Source organism: Teleopsis dalmanni, chromosome 1 (genome assembly GCF_002237135.1).
Source record: "Teleopsis dalmanni isolate 2A chromosome 1, ASM223713v2, whole genome shotgun sequence".
Lineage (NCBI taxonomy): Eukaryota > Metazoa > Arthropoda > Insecta > Diptera > Diopsidae > Teleopsis > Teleopsis dalmanni.
Genome location: NC_051846.1, coordinates 33926922 through 33951679, shown reverse-complemented (window position 1 = coordinate 33951679; position 24758 = coordinate 33926922). Strand labels below are relative to the sequence as shown.

Here is a 24758-nt window from a genome sequence, read left to right as displayed (position 1 = left end):
GTTTATTTGATGGTTGTTTGTGCGGATTAGACGGATTTGTGAGTTTGTATGAAATTTGTGTACAGAATAAAGTACAGAAAAGAATTTGAATTATAAAAAAACATATTTTTTGTTTCTGAATGACACAAACTCTTTCAAGAGGATCAAGAATGTATTGAAGAGGACACAAGATAAAGATGTCTTAACACATTTGTTCTTGATGGAACCATGGAAAAAGTGAGATTGTGTTTTCTTATTGGAAATATAATATTCGAAAGATAAGGAAAGAAAATGGAAATGTTGTATATCTCATGGGATGCGGTTTATATGTGGTAGAAGCTAATATTACTCTGAGTTCGCAACTGCCAACTTTTTACATATTTATAACTTGGCTTTGCTCTTTTATTATGACGGAATTACAAAGAAAAGTAAAGACTAATGTTTTTAACCAAAATATAGTTAAGGTAGATGCGAAATCTTATAACGAGCTTATTAACATTCCTAAAAAGATGGGAATGTTTCTTAGGTATGTAATAAAAAGTAATAATTAAGTATGAGAGATTTAAAAAAGAACTTTCTAGGTGTGAAATTTCTAGTATTGTGTGCAAATTAATACCGCTAATAAACTTGTAGGATGACACACTGGCAGCGCCACTAATAAAGAATCCATATAGATTTCAAAAAGTATTAACTTTTAAATGATATCTTTTAAAATTTCATGCAGTTTATATAATTATACATTTAATTACAGTTGTTTAAGTGACGCTACTTCATATATATTAAGCAAAATGGATTCAAAGCAACTTTGATTCTTGATTTGTCACTGCCTTTTGATGGGAAAAAATATTTCGATAGTAAAAGTTTGGCTTGATATAAGTGCTACTCGGACTCTGTTCTATTGAAACAAAAGAGAGAGGCCCCAATGAAAAAGTCACTCTATGGGAGTAGTATTGATATATTACAGAAGCTTTGGAATGATTATATTACTCTTGAAGATGAATAAATTCAATTTTGCCAAGAAGCTGTAGTTTTATTGATTTTTTACGGACCTATGAGCCGATGTTTTATTCTGTGTACGTTGTAGATAACAACTCATTACAATGCTTTATAGATAAATCTTCTTAATGGAAGCTTCATAAATGGTATATAATTTTATGGAATCAATGGTATTCTATTTCATAAAATTAGTTGATCAATATTTGATTATTGGAATATCTTGAGCAATTTTCTTTATCAAACTTGTTGTCAGTATCACAAAACTTAATTTAAAACAAAAATAATGTAATTAATGCTTAAATTATTAAAATGTTTATTTATTTAAAAATTAAATAAAAATCTCTATTAAATTATTTGTGCATTCCTTTACTGCTCCATGTTGCAGCGGAAGTGTCTTAAATATTAAAAACATATTTTCAAAGTTATAAAGTAAGCAATTAACAACTTCACAGTCACCCAGTCACCCCTGCAAAGGTTAAACGCAGAGGAAGTTCTTTGTAAACTTCTGTGGCTCCATCGAGCGCAACGTGTACATTGAACTGCCGTTCCAATGATTTATTAGAATCAATTATGTATACAAACGCTTTTCTGTTAAATGCAAATGCATAGTGCCATTAAAATTTATGTACATACATTTCCCCTATAAACGGTTTCTATCTTTCGAAATGGTATATAGTATGTATATGGAAATAAATTATTTCTGTTGATGAACACAAAATGAAAAACTTACCGTGCGTCCGGGAGCACCTGTTTTTCCCTCCTTGCCCGGCAGACCGGGTGGACCACGTATCGTTTCACGCAATAATTCATTATCCTTAATTGCTTCTAGGATATCAGACGCATTACATGTACACTTGCCAGTATATTTCTAAAAATAGACAAAGAAAAAACGAAAACAAGAAAAAAATTATTAACCATTTAAAATATTTGTTAATTTATGGTTAAACGATTAATGATTATTTGATTATGAAAGTTCTTGTCAGCTTGTAGCAGTTACTTAAGTTGAAAATGCGCCTAGAATGCTGGTAATGATGGTAATTTATTTTAGGTCTTTGGTACACTAAGTGTTGTAATGTTGTAATAATTCATTGCAATTATGTAAAGTAAATGAGTAGAAATATAAATAATATTTCCAACAGAAAATGCTGTAAATATTACGTACAAAACCCGAACATAAATATATGCAGATGGTATTCTTATTTACTGTAATGTATTTTATTTACATATATTTATGTATCTTTATGAGTAGCAAAATTAGTAGATGTTTGTGTGAATATATGTGACATACGAAACATTTTACTGCTCCGTCGCCATATTTAAGTCAATTACATTTTTGTACAAATTTTGTCGCAGTTGACATTTTCATATAAATTACTTTGCATTTCTCCCTATGCGCATTTCTCTTGAAATGACGGCATATTGTATGCAAACGTTACCAATTTCCATAATTGCCCAACATTATGCAATACTTCCGGTTCCGCAGAAGAAAATTCAATTCGACATATCTACACTATCACAAAATATTTAACACATATACGATGTACGCAGTATATTTTCCTATTGCATGTCTGGCCAATTCAACTGAAATTATTGCATACGAGTATATGTATGGATATAAATTAGAAGTCGGTCATTATGACCATTGGGAAAGGTATTTAAAAATTATATAAAATGTATATATGTTTTAGAAAAACTTGCAAAGATAGGAAAGCAAGAATATTTTAATATCACACCTAAAATTATTTCTGGGTAGGTTTCTGAAGATTTCTAATTCTGGGAGGCTCAAAACAAGTAGATATTAACTATGACAAATTTTTATTAATTAATTTCAGTTTTTTATTATTGAATTAAAATTTTATTATTAATATATATTATTTAATAATGTTGCTCTTTATTATAATATCATATATTATATTATATAAAAATATAAATTTTTAATTTTTATATTTATTTAATTTAATTTATATTTAAGTTTTACTTCATTTATTTATTTTATTATATCAATTTTTCATAATTAACATATTTATATTATAAAAGAAACTTGAGAAATGTTATATGGAAGCCTGATATAGTATTCCGTCTACAGTGTTCACGGTATGATATAAAGGTTTGTGAAAGAAAAATGTATAAAACATATGCAAAAGTCTAAACATGGGGAAGAATATTCGGTGCCTGTGTTTGAAATCTAATTATTTTAAAATAAATATTTTAAAAAACTTTAAAACAAAACTAGGCACGATTTTTTCACTACATTTTGTAACTTAATTTATACATAAATTAACAATAAGCTTTATTCGAAATTTTCAGCAACTGCAAAATGAACTGAACAGACCGTGTGCTTCAGGTAATTATTCGGAAGACCTAAGTAATCGGAAAATCTTGTTGACATCATGTAAACATTTGTAGAATTCTTTTTGTGCTGAGCAATTTAATAAAAAATGGGAATACTCAATGATATGTAGGCATCTGTATGCAAATTGGCCATCTTCTTTTAAGAAAAAATCCAGTACTCTCCTTAAAGTACTTCGTAAGGCTTTCGGAAAGGTTTCTTGATGGGTCACAGCTGCTTAAGGAACCATGTTAGAGGATTGAATATCTTTTTTTTCAAATAATTCCTGTAGCAGGTGTGTCTCATATTAGGAAACATAATAAAACATCGGGTTTTATTATCATTCCTGACAATAAAAGTGCCTTACATCAGGTTTGGTACTGCCTAGCATATGCATGGTGCCAATTAATTATTTTGGTAGCTTACTTTTTTGAGCCTCTTGGCCAACTGCAAGACCTTCTTCCAAAGAGAATTTTAACGTTGTCAAAGGTTTAAGGTGGTTTTAAATATCTGATTTTTTATACAGTAACACAATGGGTCAATAGACCTAAGTGGATCCTTAGGATTGACGGTATAACCTAACTTAACAATTTTCATACATTAATATAGATTAAAGCCAAAATGTTACTTAACAGCAAGTTCAAGTTCTAGTTGAAGTTCTTCTGGTTAGGGTTATAGTATACAGAAAGCCACGGATACGTAATATATGAAATTACTATTGTTTTCAATAATAATTCAAAAATTGAGATTGAAGGAAGTATAGAAATTTAGATTTTAGTTTGGTCGGTTGGTCATGGTAAAGAAGAATAGTTGGTCAAAACAGTGTTGCTCAGTAATACATTTAGAAATTTTTGCTCTTTGTGAATAAATACATACATATATTGCTTAATAGAAATGTGAGCATATTCATAGAATTGTTTTAGGCACAAAAATAATGTACCAAAATAGTAGTTAAAGTAGGGAATTGCTAATTGTGTATAAATTGCTGTCTGTATAAAATGTCTCGTGATGATGACCGGATAAAGAATACAACTATAATTAAAACTCTCGCCGCTTTAATACTTGACTTTATACTTCGATGAGAGACATTAAGTTACTACCACTGCCCCATCCATAATAATGGCTTTCATGACCCTGGTCACAGAGTTCACCATTCCCCTTTCCTCGTACTTGCACAACAATCTTATAGTCTACATCTTTCCTTTTTCTCCTTACACTATGCCCATATGTTCTCATTTCGATAACACTAGACTGCTACGTACTGTTAAAGATTAATCTATCGCCCTTCAGAAGATTGGTAAAAAGTTTTTTTATCAAATTCCAACAGGTTTTAGTGGGTTGAAGTCTCACACTGTGGCTGTGTGAGACTGTGTGAGCTTGAGCAACATTAAGCAAGGCTTAGTAAATCCTTATAATATAATGTGCAGTATGTCTTTAGAAATAGAGATGTGGGATTTTAAAGCATCAAACCGTATAAAAAAATGTATTGCCATTAAATAATTTTTCTCTTATTGTAATATCTTAGTTTCGTAACAGATAAGATCTGCTAAATATGTACCGCACGTTGACTATAGCAAGAACAACACAAACACAAAGGACAATTGTAAAAACAATGTCACACCGAACGTTGACAGTGTTTTGTGAATGCATAGAAAATATCTTTTTTTTTTCTCGTTTTCATAATTTCATTTGGTTCGTGTTTCAGGCCGGCATTGTTTTGCAAATGAAAGTCCAATATTGTTTTATGGTTATAAATTAAAGCTCATATTTGTTCAAGTAACAAGTTTATTTCTGCATGTGAGTCGGTGTGGCTACAGAATGCGTTAGTTGGCTTTCGGGCGAGCATCGTGCAGATGTGAGGGCTCTGGCAAAATATTTAAATTTACAAAGCATCTAATGTTGTATTTTAGAATACATTATGGAAATATTTTCCAAGTATTTAAAATTAATAACAGAAAACACATTTTCTATGTTCAATTTATTGGAGTTACTCATACGCAATGTTGTCCACATTGTTCTACAGACTCATATTTAATTATTAGATAATTAGAAAATAAAACTTTAAAAGCTTTAAAGTACTTACGTATATTAGGCAGTATACATAGTACATTTTAATGTAGTTGGATTTAAATGGTATGTGTATGTAAAATAAGCTAATATTAAGAGAGCAAATTATTAGCAATTTCATATTAAAGAAAAATTCATTGTAGCACGATTAAATTAAGCAATTTTACATTAAAGAAGAATTCATTGTAGCACGATTAAATGATTTTATTACCTGCATTACCTTCTAAACAAGACGATTTTGTCTCAAAAGAGAAAATCTCGTCTCTGTTTGAAAACAGATAAAATAAGACATCTAGTCTATTCTTTTTAATTACTTAGCTTTGATGTGGATCAAGAGAAGAACACTAAACTAGGAGCTATTATTTGAAATTCTATTCTATAACAATTCGTGTGCATTTGACATTCCGGCATTCATTTGAGGAATTATGTCTGGTTCGTAAATTCGACCGATTGTGGCCAAATGACCTACAATGATCGCAGTGCACTTCTCCGTTAGGAGCACAGTACTACATTAATTACAAATCGAATTATCGAATTATGCTTCTATGTATATAACTGTCACTTTTTGTTAAATAATTTTAAATCTGATGTGGTAATAATCGCAAGAAATAATTGAATGGGTTTTAAAGACTCGGTATAATCCTTATGTTAAGTATTAAAGAATAAGTAATCACAAGGAACAATTACAAGAGTTATCGAGGGGATGGTATAACCCTTACGTATTAAAGAATATTGAGTTGCTTAGGCATCATTCGCAAGGAACAATCAAAACGTTCTTAAAGGACGCTATTTTACGTGATTTTTTCTCTAACGTTAAAATTGGTAACCATTTCCACTTCAGCTACATCTTTTTTCTAACTTTTCTATGGTAAGTACTTGCAGATGTACAGAGTTATAATGAAAAAAGTTTAGTCTCTGATTGTGGCTTTACGTTACTTAATAAATTCTTATTTCGGTTGGACTTATTTAAAATAATTTTATGGAGTCACCTATTACTTTTTATTCTTCTTTTGTTCTTGATCAAATGCGAGTTAGGGTCTAAAGCACTTTTACTCAATAGTGTCTGTGTTCATTTAGATCAGGGCTGTCCAAAGTACGGCCCGCAGGCAGCATGTGGCTTATGTTTGTGCGGACCGCGACATTATTTTAGTGTAATACAATTAAGCAAATTTTGTTTTGATGTACTCGTAAAACTATATTATATTATTTTTATGGTATACCAAATAAATGAATTTAAATTGATAAATTAATAAAACTAAATTTAATATTATAATCGCATTTTTATTTTTGTCGAAAATAACCATGAATGTATGCATTTATATCTGCGGCTTTATACACTAATTTGTATTGGCCCGCTATAGCATCTGGACAGCTCTGATTAAGATGATTCACTAAACTTCGGGTAGGTCAGGCTTCGTTGATTTCTGATAATAAATTATTCAGATGATTTTATGGAATTATACTTTGAAGTCCAGCATATCTACCAATTACTTTCAATTACTTTTTTAAATGCTTATATTGAAATAAATTTTTCTTCCCAAAAGTAAGAAAGCATATTACTTTTGGTAATTTTGGATTATGGTACTTTTGTTTATAAGACCATCCCTGTTCCTTTGCTTATATTTGCCAACACTTAAAAAATTTCAGTAGTACGCAGTTAAGTACACACTGCGATGATTATTGTCATTAGAATTTATACGATAACTTACGTGTGAAACTAACAAAATCAGGAAGTAAATACCTGATTTCAGTTGATAACAACGCGTTTAACTAACGGATTTTCGCCGTTTTACTCGCAAATGCAGACACTAATGCAACACGAGATGCTCAAATGTCCTGCTGTGGTTAACATGCAATTGCCAAGCGGCTTATATGGAGTTGCATGTGAGCATACATACGCATGCATGCGTGACGTTTAGTACTCTAATTTATAAAACTATGGAGCTTTCACGGAATTTATGCAAAATGCTTTGCGACAGCGTGGAGTGCAGTACAGCGCCTGTGTTTAAAAATTTAATTTGCATAATATTTTATATTGCGTTTTTCTAAATAATTTCTAAATTTACTAAACAATAATTCAGAATGTCACGTGTTTTTAAAGTTTATGAAATACCGCAAATATGTGTGCCTACATAAATATGAGATTGTATGCTTAAAAAACAATATCCTTTTGCGGTTAAGTATATAGACATAACAGCTCCGATTGGCATATATGCACACACGCTAGCGAAGTTGCATGAGTGTTTAAAATGTGTTTATAAAGTGACGTATCTATATGTGGGTAGTTGTGAATACATTTTAATGAAGCTTGGGTTTACATTTGCATATGCATTTGGTGTGCATACTTGTACCGCACATACGCGCTGTGTTAATAAGTTCGGTAGAATAGTGTTGCCACACTTGTCTAGTATTTTGTTCTACACCATTAATTGCGTATTAAACCATTTTAAAATTTGCATAAATGTGCTTAGCTTAGTTTAACTATGCAAATATTTGTTAATATGTGCGTTGGCATTACTGCAACCGTAAATATTGGTGAACCAATGCATTTAAGCTGCTACGAAAGCTAATTTGTATACTGATTCATAGGTGTTTACGAATTGTCTTTATAATGACAAATTTATACAGTTACAGTTTAGATGGATAATAGATATAGTTCTTATAACTGGGTCACGAATTTATGTATTAAGTATATATCTTAAAGATAGAAGCACTTATCTAAAGAATTCTTATAACACAGCAGCATAACTGGACAAAGTCCGTACGTAGGGTGTTAGAGGATGACGTATTTGGTGGTTACAATTTAAATACGTATTACTTAAGTCATTTATATTAAATTGTATTATTGGCACACTGTGAGTCCCAGTATACTAATTAAGTATCCGATTGACGGCGAATGCCATAATCGTATAAGGATAAATTAGATACTATGTAAATGAAGTTAGGTTTTTCTTATTATTTCTTATAATTATTTATAATATTTATGTTTTATATATTATAAATTATTGAAAATGTTAATTTTGTAAATGTAAATATAACCTATATTTAATAAAAAGAATACTACTACTACTAATTAAGTATACTAATTTAATCTTCTATGGTGGTTACTTAAACGATAGTGACTTGTTAAGAAACTAACTAAAGTATGCATTATTAGACTGATACCTGGCACCTCAATAAAATTCCTAGAACAATATGGGTTCATATTGTTATCTTCATAAAAATTAGTAATATTTTATTTTATTCAGGATTACAAAAAGGGTTATGTTTCATAAGTATTTATTAAGAAAATTAATATAGTATCTAATATACTATCTATAGTAGTAATATAGTATTCATGATGCTTTAGTTCTTTTTGGTTACATAAAGTTTTACTCTTAAACGATTTTAAATTTGCCTGATCAAGATTATTTTAATAATCATATTATGTTGTGGACCTATTAATACATATTTTGTGTGGAAATAACCAGGTGTGACAGATATACTGCTTTAATAAATCTATAAGACCTCCCAGTCTATAAAATATATGTATTTCTGAACGCTTACATTAAGTTAGAGGTGTATATAAGTACCTCCCAGGTAGTGTATATATATGTATATATTATATACAATTTAAATAAAAAGTTCGTTGTTTTGGACTTTTTGGTGTTTTTGCATTACTCATTCTAATAATAAAGGAAATTTGCTGGAAAACTTTATATTTTTAATAAGTTTTTTTATTTGACAAATTGGTTAGAAATTTAAGCAGCAAAATAGCACTTAAAACATATGTCCCCCACGTACGCAGTGACATCGATTCACATAAATTTTGGTTTTTATTAAAAACACACAATAAAAACGAATCTAACCGATTTTCCAAATGAACATTTTTCATTTATTTTTGATTTTCCCAAATGCAATAATTTCGAAATGTATTTTACGTGTCATTATTAAAATTAAATACTCAGAAAGCAAAAACAGGAGTAAAAATTATGAAAGCAGATTGCAAATCGCGTATTGTTTTTCGCCATTTTACGTATAAAATTTTTGACAATTTTGTGTATTTTCAAATAAATTGACGTAAATAACGTATGCGTTAAATATTCATGTCTGAGGCAAAATTGTAATTAAAATTTTTGCCAAAATTAACAGGAAAATAAATATATATTTTTGCTTAAGTGGGAGTGAACATATATAGTTATATGTATGGATTTATATCCCGCCGTATAAGAGTGAAAAAGTATCTATGCAGGTGCGTACACATATGTGCGGTTCTGGAAATAAATGACATTTAATTTTCACATATGCCAGTGGAAAATTTTATGCACTTTGGGAATTGAACACAAACAACAATTAAACTATTTTCGACACAAAACAAGCATACCAATTATGAATTATGACATTTTCTATGCTGACATTTTATTTTATTGAACCAAACTGCGATAATGGTAATAAAATATGTGACACGACACTTACCGCCTCAGGATTTGCTGCAAAATCAACGAAAGGTGCATAAGCGGCGGAATCACCTTTGGGACCTGGTGGGCCTGGTGGTCCAGGTGGACCTCGTATACTATCACCAGGTGGTCCTTTAGGGCCACGCTCACCCTTTTCACCTTTAATTGTACGATAAGCTGAAAATAAAATAAAATGCGTTAGTTATTGCAGTGAAAGTTTATTAAATTTTGTACAAAAAAAATAATTTTAATTTGTTGCAAGGGAAAAATGATTTCAAATTAACTTAAATAAAATATTTAAAATTTCGCCACATTCTCTCCCGTACAGATAAAAATTTGAAAAATTTTTGACAAATGACAGTTTCCAACTTTAACTGTTGAAAACCACAAAAATTATGTTGATGAAAAAGTTTTTTAATTCAGCTAAAAAATAGCTGTGGTGCAATACTTTTTGCATACACAGTAAGCGTACGAGAACGAGCAAAATATACACACAATGAATTTGTCAACGCTTATATGCTGGGTCAAAACTTCATCCTTCCGCTTGCAGTTGATAATAAATTTCAAAATTATGTTTTTTAATAAAGTAACCAAAATAAAAAAAAAACTATATGTAAAAATAAAAAAAATTAACGAAAGTTTTTATAGAAAATCAAAAATTTATTTACACACAAGAAAAAGAAAAAAAAAATAATAAAAAATTATTTACTCAGAAAAAAGTGTAATACGGAAAACTTATTGTATGTAAATTACATATAAAATTTTTTAATGGTGTGCACTATTGTGCTGGTGTTTCGTGATTTTACACTGGCTTGCATGCTGCACATTACGATTGGTGTTGCATGCAATCTTTGTTTGTTCTGTCGTTTGTTGCTTTATATCCCTGTAAGCAATGCATAAAAGGTGTGTTGTCACTCTTTTATATTTTTCCTTGCTTCCACTTAATCTTTTCCCTTTCTTTTTTCTCCCATATCCACGTCCTGATTATAAATTTACTGCAATTCCATAAAATTTTAGCGATTAACTTTTTGTGAGCACGACTTTATATAAACAAAAGTCAACAACTTTAACACGACAGCACCAACAGCGCCAACATTGCCAATATATGCAAATTCAAATCACAGCAATATCTTGTAATCGCCTTTGAACTGGTACTGGTGTACGTCTATGTGCGAATATAGTCGCGTATACGTAAAAGTGTTAAACGAAAACTCCTTGCGATTTTTTCATAAGTCGTTTTCCGCAAAAAACGTAGAGAGGATGTGTGTCAACATACATGAAATGACGTAAAATACCATTACTACTACTACAGCGCGAAAAATCGCAATAAGGATATATTAGTTTTTTTTTTCAATTTTCATAACATGTCATTAAAGAAACTCTGTATTTTACTTTTCCTTTTGACACACTGTAAAGTGCTTACTACATATACAATATGTAAATGATGAAATTTAATTGAAAAGTTACAAACGCCAAAGAACTTCAAAAAAATTTTAAAATTGGGATGGAAATGGCGAAAAAAAAAAATATAATATAACCCAATATAAAAAAAAACACATTAAAAGCTAATAAGTTGGGTTAACCAAATTTAAAAAGGGCTTAGTAAATACGATATATTCATTTTTTTCAGATTTCTACATCAGATTTCTAATTCTTTAAACGATCCTTGGATATGATTCTAAAGCGCATCTTCAAAGCTTTAAAATATCACTCTTAATAGAATACTAAGGTACTACTACACGCTTCATCACAACAATATATATTAAAGAAACATTTAGTAAGCATTTTATAAAAATATATAAAAATTTTATTTTTACAAAAAATAAAATGGTATGATAAACATACATTAAAAACCTGAGATGCGTTACATTATATGATACATGGGACCTCTAAAAAAATAAGAACAGAAGTTTCAAAACATAAAATGAATGTAAGAGGGAGCAAAATTCAAAATTAATTAATATTATTAATTAATATTGTATTAATATTATTATTTAATTATTTAATAATTAATTATTATTAATTACAAACTCGCAAGCAAAACTTTAAGAAAGCTGCAACTTGGGACCTCTAGTCGACAACTTAAGGTAAAATTCTTTATTTCATTTATTAATAAATAAGCTTGCCCAAGTCAGTCACATTGCCATAATTGTCTTAGTAAATCAACGTGGCTAAAGCGATAAAGCTTCGATAATAATCTTAGTGGACTAATGTGTACAAGTCTATAAAGATACAATAATAATCTTAGTGAACAAAGTCGGCAAGGTTGCCTAATTTTACTTGACCAATTAATATGGCCACTGCAGGAAACTAGTAAACTAGAAAATTAAATCTGTCTTTCAATCATACTTGCTGCAGTTGTAGAGACGAAGATGAAAGTACCTCATATCGTTTCTATCTAGCACATGTGCGGTTTCAAAATTCTGTATTCTCTGAACCAGTAGAGGTATTGAAATTTTATTTTCCTTTGTTTTTGAGATTGTCTTTCTTTTAAATTTAGTTTGAGTTCAATCGGTCTATCGGAACCCCAACAAAATTAGGTCCAAACATAATTAACACAATGGTCCTAAAGGCCTAAATGATCACCGATATAGCTAACTGTTTACTTGCATTTAAATTTAAATAATTTTTTAAACAACTAATGTAGAATAAAATCTGTTATAAACTGTTAAATATATAATTCAATAAATATAAGAATTAAAATTAATAATACTACAATTGTGATTTATAGGTATCAAAAATATCAAAACTATAACACTTCTGAAAACCCATGAGGTATTCAAGCTGCCAACGAAGGTGATAATGATGTGACACAATGCGTCCATTCGATTTATGGTATGGTGTTTGATCTAGACGCGTGATGGTTTTATACTTATTTAAAAATGATAATGATTTGACACAATCCGTCATTTTGACAATTACAGCTACCTATATTAATTGGCAAAAAATTGTAAATATTAATGCTAATAATATATGATTTCATCAGGATGATACTGCAAACTATGTGATTTAGATCACGTGATTTGGACATATTTGTGCTGTTACAAAAAGAGGCGTGTTTATAGAAACAGTCTTTAATTGTTTGATGCTTTAAAAGCCAAAATCTGTTAGATCAAACCTGAGGTATTAGCAGTTATGTTCTAATAAAATCATTGAAAGTACTATAGATTGACTTTGGACATATTTAAGATGTGGAGTAACAAAATACACTTCATATCTACAATTTTTTAAGTATCTACATTTCTTCTAACTATTATATTATAAATAAAAAAATCAAAAAATTATAAAAATATGAATAAATATTATTTCAGATAAAATGCTCTTATAAAATAATTACTTTTTGTTTGAAGGTAATAAACAGATTAGAGCGAAAATTATGACAAGTTCTTAATTTTTCTTCTCTACTTTTAATTACTTCCCTTTTTTTCAAATTAAAGTTTATTATTTTTTGTTTTTTTTTTTTTTTGGCCTTAAATAAACATAAATAAAGCTCTGTTGTATTTTTATACTCACGTCTTTCATGCGCGTATTGTGGAGGCGTTGGAGGCGGCAATCCACTGGCATCGTACGAATCCGTCGCCTGTAAATTAAAGAAAATATTATTATTCATTATGAGAATGATGGGTTTTTATCTAAATAATATTTTTTATTTCAGTTCCATGTACTAAGTAATGAGCAATTTAATTATTTTAATAATATCATTTATTTTCCTAATTATTATTCCTGACCGAACACTAAAATTTTTAATTTCAGAAATTTGGCGAGTGTACGAACTATAATAGAAGCGAATGTTTATTTAAACTTTTGACAGTGACTTAATGTAAATATGAATAAATTAAAAATAAATATAAATTAAATTTTTTTTTGTAATAATATTAGTAGTTCAGTTTTAGCGATGAAACTTAAATATTTCTAGTAATATTTAAGAAAATATTATTTTTCGTTGTTATGCTAAATTGTTAGTGTAACAGTGAAAATATAATAACTTTTGTTTGTATTTAATAATTAAATGAGCAATTCATTGTTATTATTTATTAACAACAATTTAGGGCATCATCTTGAAAAGCTTCTCTTATAGTTTCTGCTTATTAAGCTAAGTGCAGTGATTATTACTCAAGAAAAAAATTGTGACCAAGAAGACAAATGGTAAATATCGATATCCACAAATTTTATCTTAAACACTAAACCACAATGTAAATAAATGTCAGTGATAATATAATGTATAGTAGACTTACTACATAGGCTCTGAATGGATACGTTATGAAGAGGTTCCCAATATCTGTCATTCTCTAAATATTCATATTGCTATTGGACTTAAAAAAATTTCTGCTGCTAAGCTTGAAATCCAATGGATAATCCTGTTGCTTTAATTTTTCGAATAAAACTTAAGTTGTTAGTGCTACTTGGACCAATTGCTAAAATTTTTTCACAGTTGTTTTAGTAAGTTGTGAAGCCTCATATGAAGGCTAGTGATGCTTTTTAACTATTATAAAAAGTATTGTCTTTTGTCATGTAAATTAGAGTTACAAGTGACGACGTTGTGATGTCATAAAAATTTCTCCAATCTTGATCATTCTCTCAATGTTCATCCTGCTATATATATATATATACAATAATTTCCTACAATAATTCCGCTATATTTACATAAAGACTACGAATATTTGCTGTTTGTCTTTAATTATTCATACGAAATTTCAGTTATTAAATCTATGCACCTAACTATTCGATCCTTAGTTCATTAGTATGTTAAGGTAAGTTAGGAGCCTTGTGGCACCATAAGGAGTTTCCCCAAACTTCGTCATTCTTTACACATTCATCTTGCTGTCGGAATAGAAAATTTCGCTATATTTACATGAAGAGTACCAATATTTTCCATTTGTTCTTAATTACTCGTATGAGATTTTGAACATTAGTTCTATATGCACCTAACTATTCAATCCTTAGTTCATTTGTAATGAATTGATGGTAATTGCCATTGTGATGCCAGCATAAGTATCTCCAATCTTCATCATTCTCTATATATTAATGGTATGGTTGGCTACAGAAAAATTCAGTTAGATTTTAGTAAGCTGTTTTTCTCCATAGAGGTTTGTGATTCTTTAAAACTGTTGAGAAAAGAAAAAATTGGGCTTATTGTGGTGCCATAGAGTAGTTTTGCTCTTACCATCATTCCATGTACATTTCTTAGTTTACTTTAATAAATATTATCAACATCACTAGTCTGTGATTTTTTAACAAAAGTTGGTTTTAGTAAATTAAAATATTACCTTGTGGCTTGAGATTTTTTCCGCCTATCGCAAAAGATAAATGTTCAGATATCGAAAGTGTTGAAAAACAAAAAACTAACAAATCCTTTAAACTAATATAAAATTAACCTCTATTGTATATTAAATTTACAGTTCAGGTTTGAATAGTGCCACAGAAACCACACTATAAATTTAATTAGTACACCCTTTCAATGTCGATGCTGGTAGTGTATTTTAAATAATTTCCCTTAGATATTAATATTTACATTCTATATGCACCGTTTTTGCAAGTTCAGTTTATTATTCAGGTCAATAGCCTATGAGAAAAGTAAACAAAAACTGAATAAAATCTAAATATTAATGAAACGGATCGAAAAATGTTGCCAGAGAATTGTAAAAACCTAAAAAAATGTAAAGAAGGGTAAAAAGTGGAAAAAGTGGAAAAAGTGGAAAAAGTGGAAAACTGCCTGCAAAAGAGTGAAGAAAACCTTAACAGTGCGGTGGATACAATAGCTACTATAAACACACAAATTGCCACAACTGCCACTGTTGCACAAGTACCGACTCTAACACGCACACACCAAGGCAATTTTGTGTTAGTTCACAACGACTCAAAGTCCTTGATCCAGTGCCACAATATAAGCCAACAGCTGTGCTTCATCTTAGTGCTTAACTCACTTTTTGTACAGTAAAGTAAACACCATGAAAACCTTAAGTGTCAGCCGCCATATTGTAGAGTGATTTTATTGCACTCTTCACTTCCCAATAGTACCAACAGTACCAACTGCACCCAGTGCACCAAGTACTTGGTCTATCCGGCTGTCTGTCTGTCTATCTGTCTGTCTTTCCGTCCGTCCGTTCGTTCGTCTATTATTTAGTCCTGTTATGCATTTGTTGTTGTTCGAGTCCTTGCATGCGAGCAACTGGAGCAATGCAATATTTTTAATAAAATTTTATTTCGCAACTTATCGACAGCAAATAAAATTAGAAAAAAGCCAACTTAGATGCAAAATTCTGTTTATATTTGCGTGTTTTGTGTTTGTATTTCGCAAACAGGATTTAAATGAAATTGCATGGAATATAATAAATTTCGTATATTACAAAATTTCTTTATTTATTGTTGCAACAAAGGGAAAGTGAAATTTTGTAATAAATATTTTTGAATTTTCTGCTCACAGAATTGTGAGAGTTAAATGGTTTGTTGCAAATTGTCAAAACATAAATTTGGAGTTGGGCTTACGGCTTTCCACAACATTTATTGAAATTGTCAAAAAAATTAAAACTCAATAAAAAATTTATATATAATTCTGAACAGATATCAACTGCAAATAACTAATTCAATTGCACTAAAATATCGTATTTGTTTATTATTATTTACCACAATAAATTCTCACAATTGCATTTATTGTATATCGATGAATTTCAGATCATTGAGGACAAAATGGGCATAAAAGGAGTAAACCAATTCGTCGAAATATATAAAAGATTCAATTGATTTATTACATTTACTTTAGTTATGCATGATGTTAATGCTCAACTTAGCTTAAATAAATACAAAAAAAAGAACACGCGAAAGTAAAATATTTAAATAACACCAATGAAAATGCATTAAAATATAATAAACGCTATATATCTGGCTGCACTCTATCCTCGCTGAACATCGACAATTTGGCTCATGAAACGAAATCCGGCAGAAGGTTCTTGACAGACAATCATAGAAAAACTTCGTCTCTGCCCTATGCTCTTACTAAGAGCGGTGTCTTTACACAGTATAATAAAGTATAATACATAATAATAATAATAATGAATACATTATAAATACAACATGAAAATAATAATAAAAAGTAAATATGATTAGCGCTAGGTAGCACTAGATAAGCACTACGATTTGTTAATATATTGTAAGTCCAAATATTGTATATATCTCATTTTACTCTCCTTACAAGATAAAACCAAACTTTGATTCAATGAATTAAAGAGTATTATAATTAAAAAAATAACATTACGCAAAAGTTAATCGTATTTGTAGCTTCAAGGATTAAGAAATATTGGGTGTGATTTCGATATTCCGGGCACACCTTAGTTAGCTATGGCAAAGGATTTTAGTCCTGTTATTTTAAATTTTTTTCATTCGTTGTGTGAAGCTCAGTTATAATTGCGGGGGAATAAGTAACTCCGAAGAGACTTTGTCTTAATGCGAATTCTACATATTAATATGTTGAAGAGTCGTGCACACCATTTCAATGACGGTCGGTTTAACGGTGTATAAAATTCGTTACCAAATCGGTGTACTAAGAAAATTTGAAAAGTGTCGAATCATTTTACTTTGAGTTACCGAACATAATCAGCTCATACAGAAAGCTACATCGACAAATAGTTTAATAAAAAAGTTGCTTCAAATAGCTGAAATATGAAACAGGAAATATGAATTATGCCGAAAAGTATTGAATGGAACTACTGAACATTGAAATAGCTACTTAGTTTAATTCTTAATATATCTATTCAACATATACGCCACAACAGCAAATTAGTAAATATCTAAATATAATATATATCTAAATAAGGACTTTTTCAAAGCCAACTAAATCAACATTTCACGGATGTGATCATTAGCATTAGTACCAGCGATCAGTAATATACACATAATGGGTTAACTAATTTGTGTTTCTGATTTAGCAGACCTATTTCAGTGACATATATCAAACATAACTTTTCAAGGCATATTATATTTAGTTTAATATTTGTCAGTTGATGATATTGATCACCTAACATATCAATACAAAAATCTACATTGAAAGTGGCGATTTAATGTATCTAGATTTTTTTTTTATTAATATAGCACATTTAGAACTATAAATTTTAATATATCCAGGCGTAGAATTCAAAACAGAAAATCCTTTTGGTTTTAAATATTCAAAATTATTACATAAATAAAATAAATTTTTCCGGGAAGTAAACTACAACAACAAATATTTATTTTATATTATTTTAATTAATTGAATTTTTGGTTGACCATACAGTTGTTGTGAATATTTCCAAATACCCATTATCAGTGTTCTTAGAAATAATTCTTGTATTTAATTATTCGTAAATAGTATTTTGAGACTGCAAATACCAGGAGTCGAACGCGTACCTTGCTAATATGAAGCTCAGAGTCAGCGCACCTTAACCAACTGACCCAAAGCCGTACTTGACTTTTATGTTTGCACATTATATATTATATTTAAATTATTATATATTAAATTTAACTAAACATTCAATATTTTTCTAACTATTTAATATAAGTTATTTTAGCAAAAACATGATATTTTATAACGTTTGAGTAACAATAGCAATAACATATTGAAATAAAAAATACAGTAAAATAAATTCAATTGAGTGAATGTTACGTATACGCCACAGGTATTCTCGCAATATGAAATGTTTGGACAGCTCTATATATACTCTATACTTGTGCTATATACGCACAAGTATGAAAAATATTAGAATTTCACTTTGAAAGGAAAACTTTTCTTCTGAATAGTTTTGTAAATGGTAGGGAAAAATTCTGAGAAAACTCTATGCAATGAAATAGAAAATACTAAATAGGATGTCAACTGTGAAAAGGATTTGCTATTGACATTTGCACAAAGGAAAGGTGCTCAAGTATATAAGAAATAAAAAATCAATTTATCGGCTGTGATTTTATTTGTTTATATACGAAAATTTTTCTATATAAATCTATGTTAGTATTATGGGATAACTTTTGAGTTTGTACAAAGAAAAATTGAAGTTGTTTGAGAAGTACTCGAAGGTTCTAAGTGAAACTTTTAATATACTTTTAATATACTTTAGTAGTTATTAAAGAAGCACAATTGCAAATCTTATGAAAATGTTTGTTTCTTTATTGAAAATAATAAAAAAATTGCTGGTATATACCTATATTTTGAAAGATAAAAGCAAAAAATGTTATTAAATATGTGTCAAAAAAATAGCTGACTAAGCAAACTACAGCATAAAATCAAACACACTTGTCAGTGATTTTCCTTAATACTTTTTTCATATTTTCCTACCAAACAACAGTGCAAAACACAAAGGATTTTTATGAAAGTTACTTTTTATTAAATGAAGTTGTTGAGAGAATGTCATAAGTAACATAAGTGCGTGTATCTGTCGTAGATATAAAGAAATCCTGAGAAAAAACTCAAGAGGAATAAAAGTGAAAGTGTCGTTAAGTTGTTTTTGTGACATAAACAAACAACACAAAGAGAAAGTTTAACAAAATAATAATAATCAAACAGAGGATACGAAACATAAAAAAAGATACTTTCGATTATATTTTGTTTTTAGTTTAAGTATAATATTTGCGTGTCGTTGTGCACTTGTATCTGACAATTGACATGTGTTGAATGTACTTTTATTTCGACAACGAACATTGACTTAGTCCGGTACATACACACTTTGTTTTAGATCTATAAGTACTTTTTATAAGTACTTTTCTCTTATAAGTTTGAACTAAATACCAACTCAATGAGATCCTGGGACACATATGCATTGCAATCGGTTGTTATAAGCACTTCAATGAACAACCTGACCAGCATATGTTAACACGCTACACTGTTTCAATAAGTTCTCGTTTGTAGTTTGCTATCGCAAGCCAGTTTCCAATTGTAATAAAATTGGGAAAATATGCAGTTTTATTTTTAGTTTTTCAAACTATTTTCGTCTTTTTATCTTTTAGTGTTTTGTGTTTTTTGCTTTGTTCTCTTCCATTTCTATTTCAATATTTACCACAAATTGTGCAAAACACTCGAATATCCTGTGGGGAAATACGGAATGGCTCTTGCGGGTCACCTCTTACGAAATGCGCATAAATTTGTGTTGTGACAAGTTTGCTTTATCCCTTATGGGCTTGCATGTATAATATTTGAAAATCCATTTTCTGCTCTGCTATTTTCTGCTGCTTTACGGTTTTTTGATTATTTTTCTATATTTCTCTATATATTCCTATATTTTCTTATTTTCTTTCAGACACTGCAGGCTTAATTTGATCCTGAGGTAGGTGTTAAAATGAATTAGAAATGTTGGTTGTGCACATGAAAAGGGATAAAAACTTCAAAAAATAATTTTGATTTGGTGTGGTATAAATTATATATAATTATGCAAGGATTATATCTAAATGTTTTTCTATTATAATTTTATACAAATATATAAGGATGAGGAAACTTTTAAAATAAAAAAGAGATTATCCCTACAAAAAGCTAACTAGAATGCAAAACTAACCTTAAGCAATAAAGAGCATTTATAGTCGAAACTTTGGATGATACTTTTTAAGTCCCTTCTTTTTAAATTTAAATGTATTGCCTAGCATAAAATTCAACTGAGAATTTAATTGCCAAGATACTTGAGCACAAATAGTTTATTAATATAAAGTTTAACGAGATATAATTTTAGCTGTTTTAGTTATATGTATTAATACTTTTTAAAGATTAAAAGTACTCAAAAAGATTTGTAAAAAAATCATTGCCGAATTTGTGGAAACGTGGAGGAAAAAAAAAATTATTAAACACTTCATCTTTGTCATCCAGAAGAAACAGTTTTTTTAGAAGGTATTTCTTTCAAAACTTATCGGATTGTTCATCCGAAAAGATGAAAGAACTATTATATTATCTAATTCGATGGAATGTATTTAGTCTGTATTCTTCTATCTTAGAGTATCTTGCAAGGAATGTGGTACAAAAATGGCGAAAAAAATGCACATTGAGGTACATGAAGAGTTATCTGATAGACTGCCACTGCAACAAACGTACTATCTAACCATAATCATAATTTTTTGATCGAAAACCAGAAGGTTTTTATTTCCTGGATGCAGGGATAGTTAAGGGAACATGACAGTAGAAGATTTGGCCAAAATAGGTTCAATAATTAATGCACAAAAGGCTGATTTATTGAAATCAGACTCTGATATGTAAACTGTTTAGTACTGCTAAACAGAGCTCATCATAATTGTGAAAAATAACAATCGCGTAAATATGAAGTAACCAGAACCTTATAGCCTCGAGTAAAAAAAACTAAAAAGAAAAGTCAAGTTTCAGTAAACCTTCAGATCGTGCACTTAATGGTTTGTACCAGTTTGTACTTCTATGCTCCAATGGTAGCATATTTTGTTAAGTGGACTGTGAAGCGTGATGAAGATTTATTGAGCTCATCAATCACTTACTATATCTGTGCTTAAGACTACAGACAAAGCTTCTTTAATTTCTTGAACAGATATATTAGGTCTGTTCAGCTTTAGCTGGTATACCAAAAGGTTTAATAACGAGAAAAGCAAGAAATAACAAAAGTTAGTATAATTTGCCGATTTCAAAAGAGGCGAATAGTGCAAGCAAACTGTATAGAAATTGCCATAATAAAGAGAAGGTGATCCATCTAGAAATACATACGAAAAAGTTTCGTAATCAACGAAAAGAATTGTTTTTATTAAATTCCACTAAATTTGACAATTTTATATTATCGAAACAACCGACAAAAATCAGATTAACTTTTCAAGATTTCTATACGCGTTCTCTAGCCCAAACACAAGACAATAATATTTATTCTTAAGCAGGGTTTAAAAGCAACACAGTCAGAGATTCCTTATATAAATCTTAACTGTCCTCCGATTAAAATATTTGCTACTCAGATTATTGCAAATTTCTGCGCTCAGAATTAACTCCATCAAAATATAGAAACATACAGATTAACACTACACCGTAATTCTGCAGCGGCTTACATACATACCAACAATTATCAATTGCACCATCTAAATTATAACTTGAGATAACAGATACAAAACTTTCATTTCTAATAGTTAATTATTAAACTCGGTACTGTCGAATAGTGACAAACCAGTCTATATGTATACAGGCAGCTTTCAACTTTGATAAAAGTAATACAGTGGTGTATTTAGGGATATTCTAAATTGGTCTTCCAACTTCCGAATACCAGATTATAATAATGTTGTGTTACAATGGAGTTACAGTAAATTATGAGACTTCAAAGATAGCAGATTGTAAAATGACATTGTATGGCAACGTTCCCTCAGTTCGGGTAAATAAGATACCTAGTCATATATATATAAGATGCCTAGTCAATATATAAAACTATCATATCCGCAATAGGTTTTCTTGTTTGTTGCTATAAGAGTCGTGTTAGCCAAATAACAATTACAAAAGCAGAAAGTGACTGGAGAATAGTACGAACAAATTATAAATGAAGGAAACTTTGGTCTAAAATATTACAAAAGAACAGATTTTCTTCCAAGTTAAAGAAAAATTAGTATGAATTTACTGACATGCAACTACGTTACACCCAGTAAAGACCTTTAAAGAAGTTGTCAGGATAAAGTCATAAATGAAATAATTGTGTATTTGTTAAGTCAGATGATTAACTGGTTTGGAGATCTTGACCTAGTTAATATAACAGATAAGGGAGGATTTAAGTTTTGGAAATCAGACTTGAAATTCAGTTGGCGTGGGAAAATTTTTCCAACGGTATCACAATGGACTCTTAACCTGCCCTAATATCTCTCGTGGTGGGATTGTTATTTCGTAAAGGAAATCATGAAAATAAAAGTTTTATGTATTTTTTTTTTATAAAGTGAAAACTGAGTTTGATACTAAAACTTAAAAGTATTTAAAATATATCTCATCAACTAAATTTTCTAACACTTTGATACTATATACACGCATATATGAAATTTGATTATTTATTAATATACCATACATTAAAAATTGATAATATTTTTATTTACAGTATTTTCTGGAGTAAAAAGTTAAAAATAAACGTATGATATAAATAATTGTTTATATGTTTATATATATTTCATATATATCTTTTTTTTTTTTAAAACAGTTATTAAACCACATTTTGTTAATAATATATTTTTTACACTTTTACTCACAACAGCTCATATACTGAACAATGTTATTCCAGTATTATTTGGATTTTTTTCCCAATTCGTAGATATTGACATTTTATATATATTATATGTTTTTGTTTAATCTAATAACATTTGTACATATCAGTGAGATTATGCTATTTTATATGGCATTTAGTTCGCACAAGTTTCAAAACCTATTTAAAACACATTAAACTCACACTTTTATGTGAACACATTCATGAAATACAAACATAAATATAATATTGAACTCAGAATAACATATATATATATATATATATACATATATATATTATATAAAAACTATATAAACATATAAATATATATTTTGTTGATGCATATTATTAAATCACATACGGCATTTATAAGTCAGGTATGGCCACAAAAAAATGTTTTACTAGATTTTTCTACATTTGACAGGTGACATTTTTGCATAGAATCGTTATCAAAATATTAATAATATGTGTTAAAAGTTTTACATATGCCACAGATTAAAAATATTTGAATATTATTTTATTCAGAAAACAATTCGTTTCTTTCTTTTTTTTTTGGTGTAATTTTAAGAGTGCTACGTTCGCATAGATAAGGTTGACAATTTGAATATGCGACCTTTTGTGATTTTATTTTAATATCAGTCGAGTTAACATTTTGAATATGGTAATTTCAGACAACTGTGGATTTAATCGAAAACTGAATAGAGATTATAAAAATAAAAAGTAATTAAAAACAATATTATTTTGTTAGGTTTGCATAAATTAAAATTTAAATAAAATAATTTTGTATATAAACAAACTTACTTCTCCCCAGAAATTATAGTCACTTGGATCTTCACCGGAAAAATTAACATCCATCTAGCAAGATACAAAATTAAAATATATAAAACAAAGTGAAATTAAATAAAAAAATTAGCATTTAAAATAAAAACTAAAATTGAAAAAATAAGATTTAAAACTAAAGCTATTAAGTAACTAAATAATATGTATATTTTGCTATCAATTTTCAAAAATATATCTTGCAAATTTATAAGATACAGATGAAACATATATCGGTCTAACTGATTTTTTACGATAAAGTGATGTTATGACATGAAAATATATAATTTAAAAGTTTACGTTATAAAGTAGTAGTGAATTATACGGAATTTAGGTCGTGTGTGAGTTAGGCTAAGTTGATGCTAAACTAAATCGGAGATTTTTTGGGATTTTTTGCACTGCACACATTTAGCCATTTATCAACACGTATCGGCATATCACTACATTATCGGCACAACTTAGAATTTCCCTCATTTAGAACGCAACTTAGCCTAACTCGCACACGACCTAAATTAAAATTAATTTTAGGACGTGTGCGAGTTAGGCTAAGTTGATGCTAAACCAAATGGGAGATTTTTTAGGATTTTTTGCACTGCACACATTTAGCCATTTATCAACACGTATCGGCATATCACTACATTATCGGCACAACTTAGAATTTCCCTCATTTAGAACGCAACTTAGCGTAACTCGCACACGACCTAAATTAAATGTTTACCTACTTTTTATTTTAAATTCATTTAAAATTAAAATTAAAGATCACTATAAAAGAAATCCATATATATTATACACGTTAATACACTTTAAAATTTTATGGCTTTTAATAACAATATGATTTACAAACTATTTGAAATAAAAATATGCAAATGATATGATGGTATATATTATAAAAATAATATATAATAATTAAATGTAATATTATTAAAATTTAAAAATTAAATACAGTATTATTACGATATAACCATTAAATAAAAC

General features: G+C 29.0%; 1 protein-coding gene across 1 annotated transcript in view; it reads right to left on the bottom strand.

Moving 5' to 3' along the window:
- The window catches only part of LOC119679362 (collagen alpha-3(IX) chain), a gene marked incomplete in the record, with an annotated part of 240003 nt that extends 216181 nt beyond the window's left edge, over positions 1 to 23822 (bottom strand). The window contains 4 exon segments of the mRNA XM_038091674.1: positions 1706 to 1843; positions 9827 to 9984; positions 13321 to 13387; positions 23769 to 23822. Of these exon segments, the coding sequence (XP_037947602.1) occupies positions 1706 to 1843; positions 9827 to 9984; positions 13321 to 13387; positions 23769 to 23822 (417 nt within the window).
- Positions 23823 to 24758: the final 936 nt, after the last annotated feature.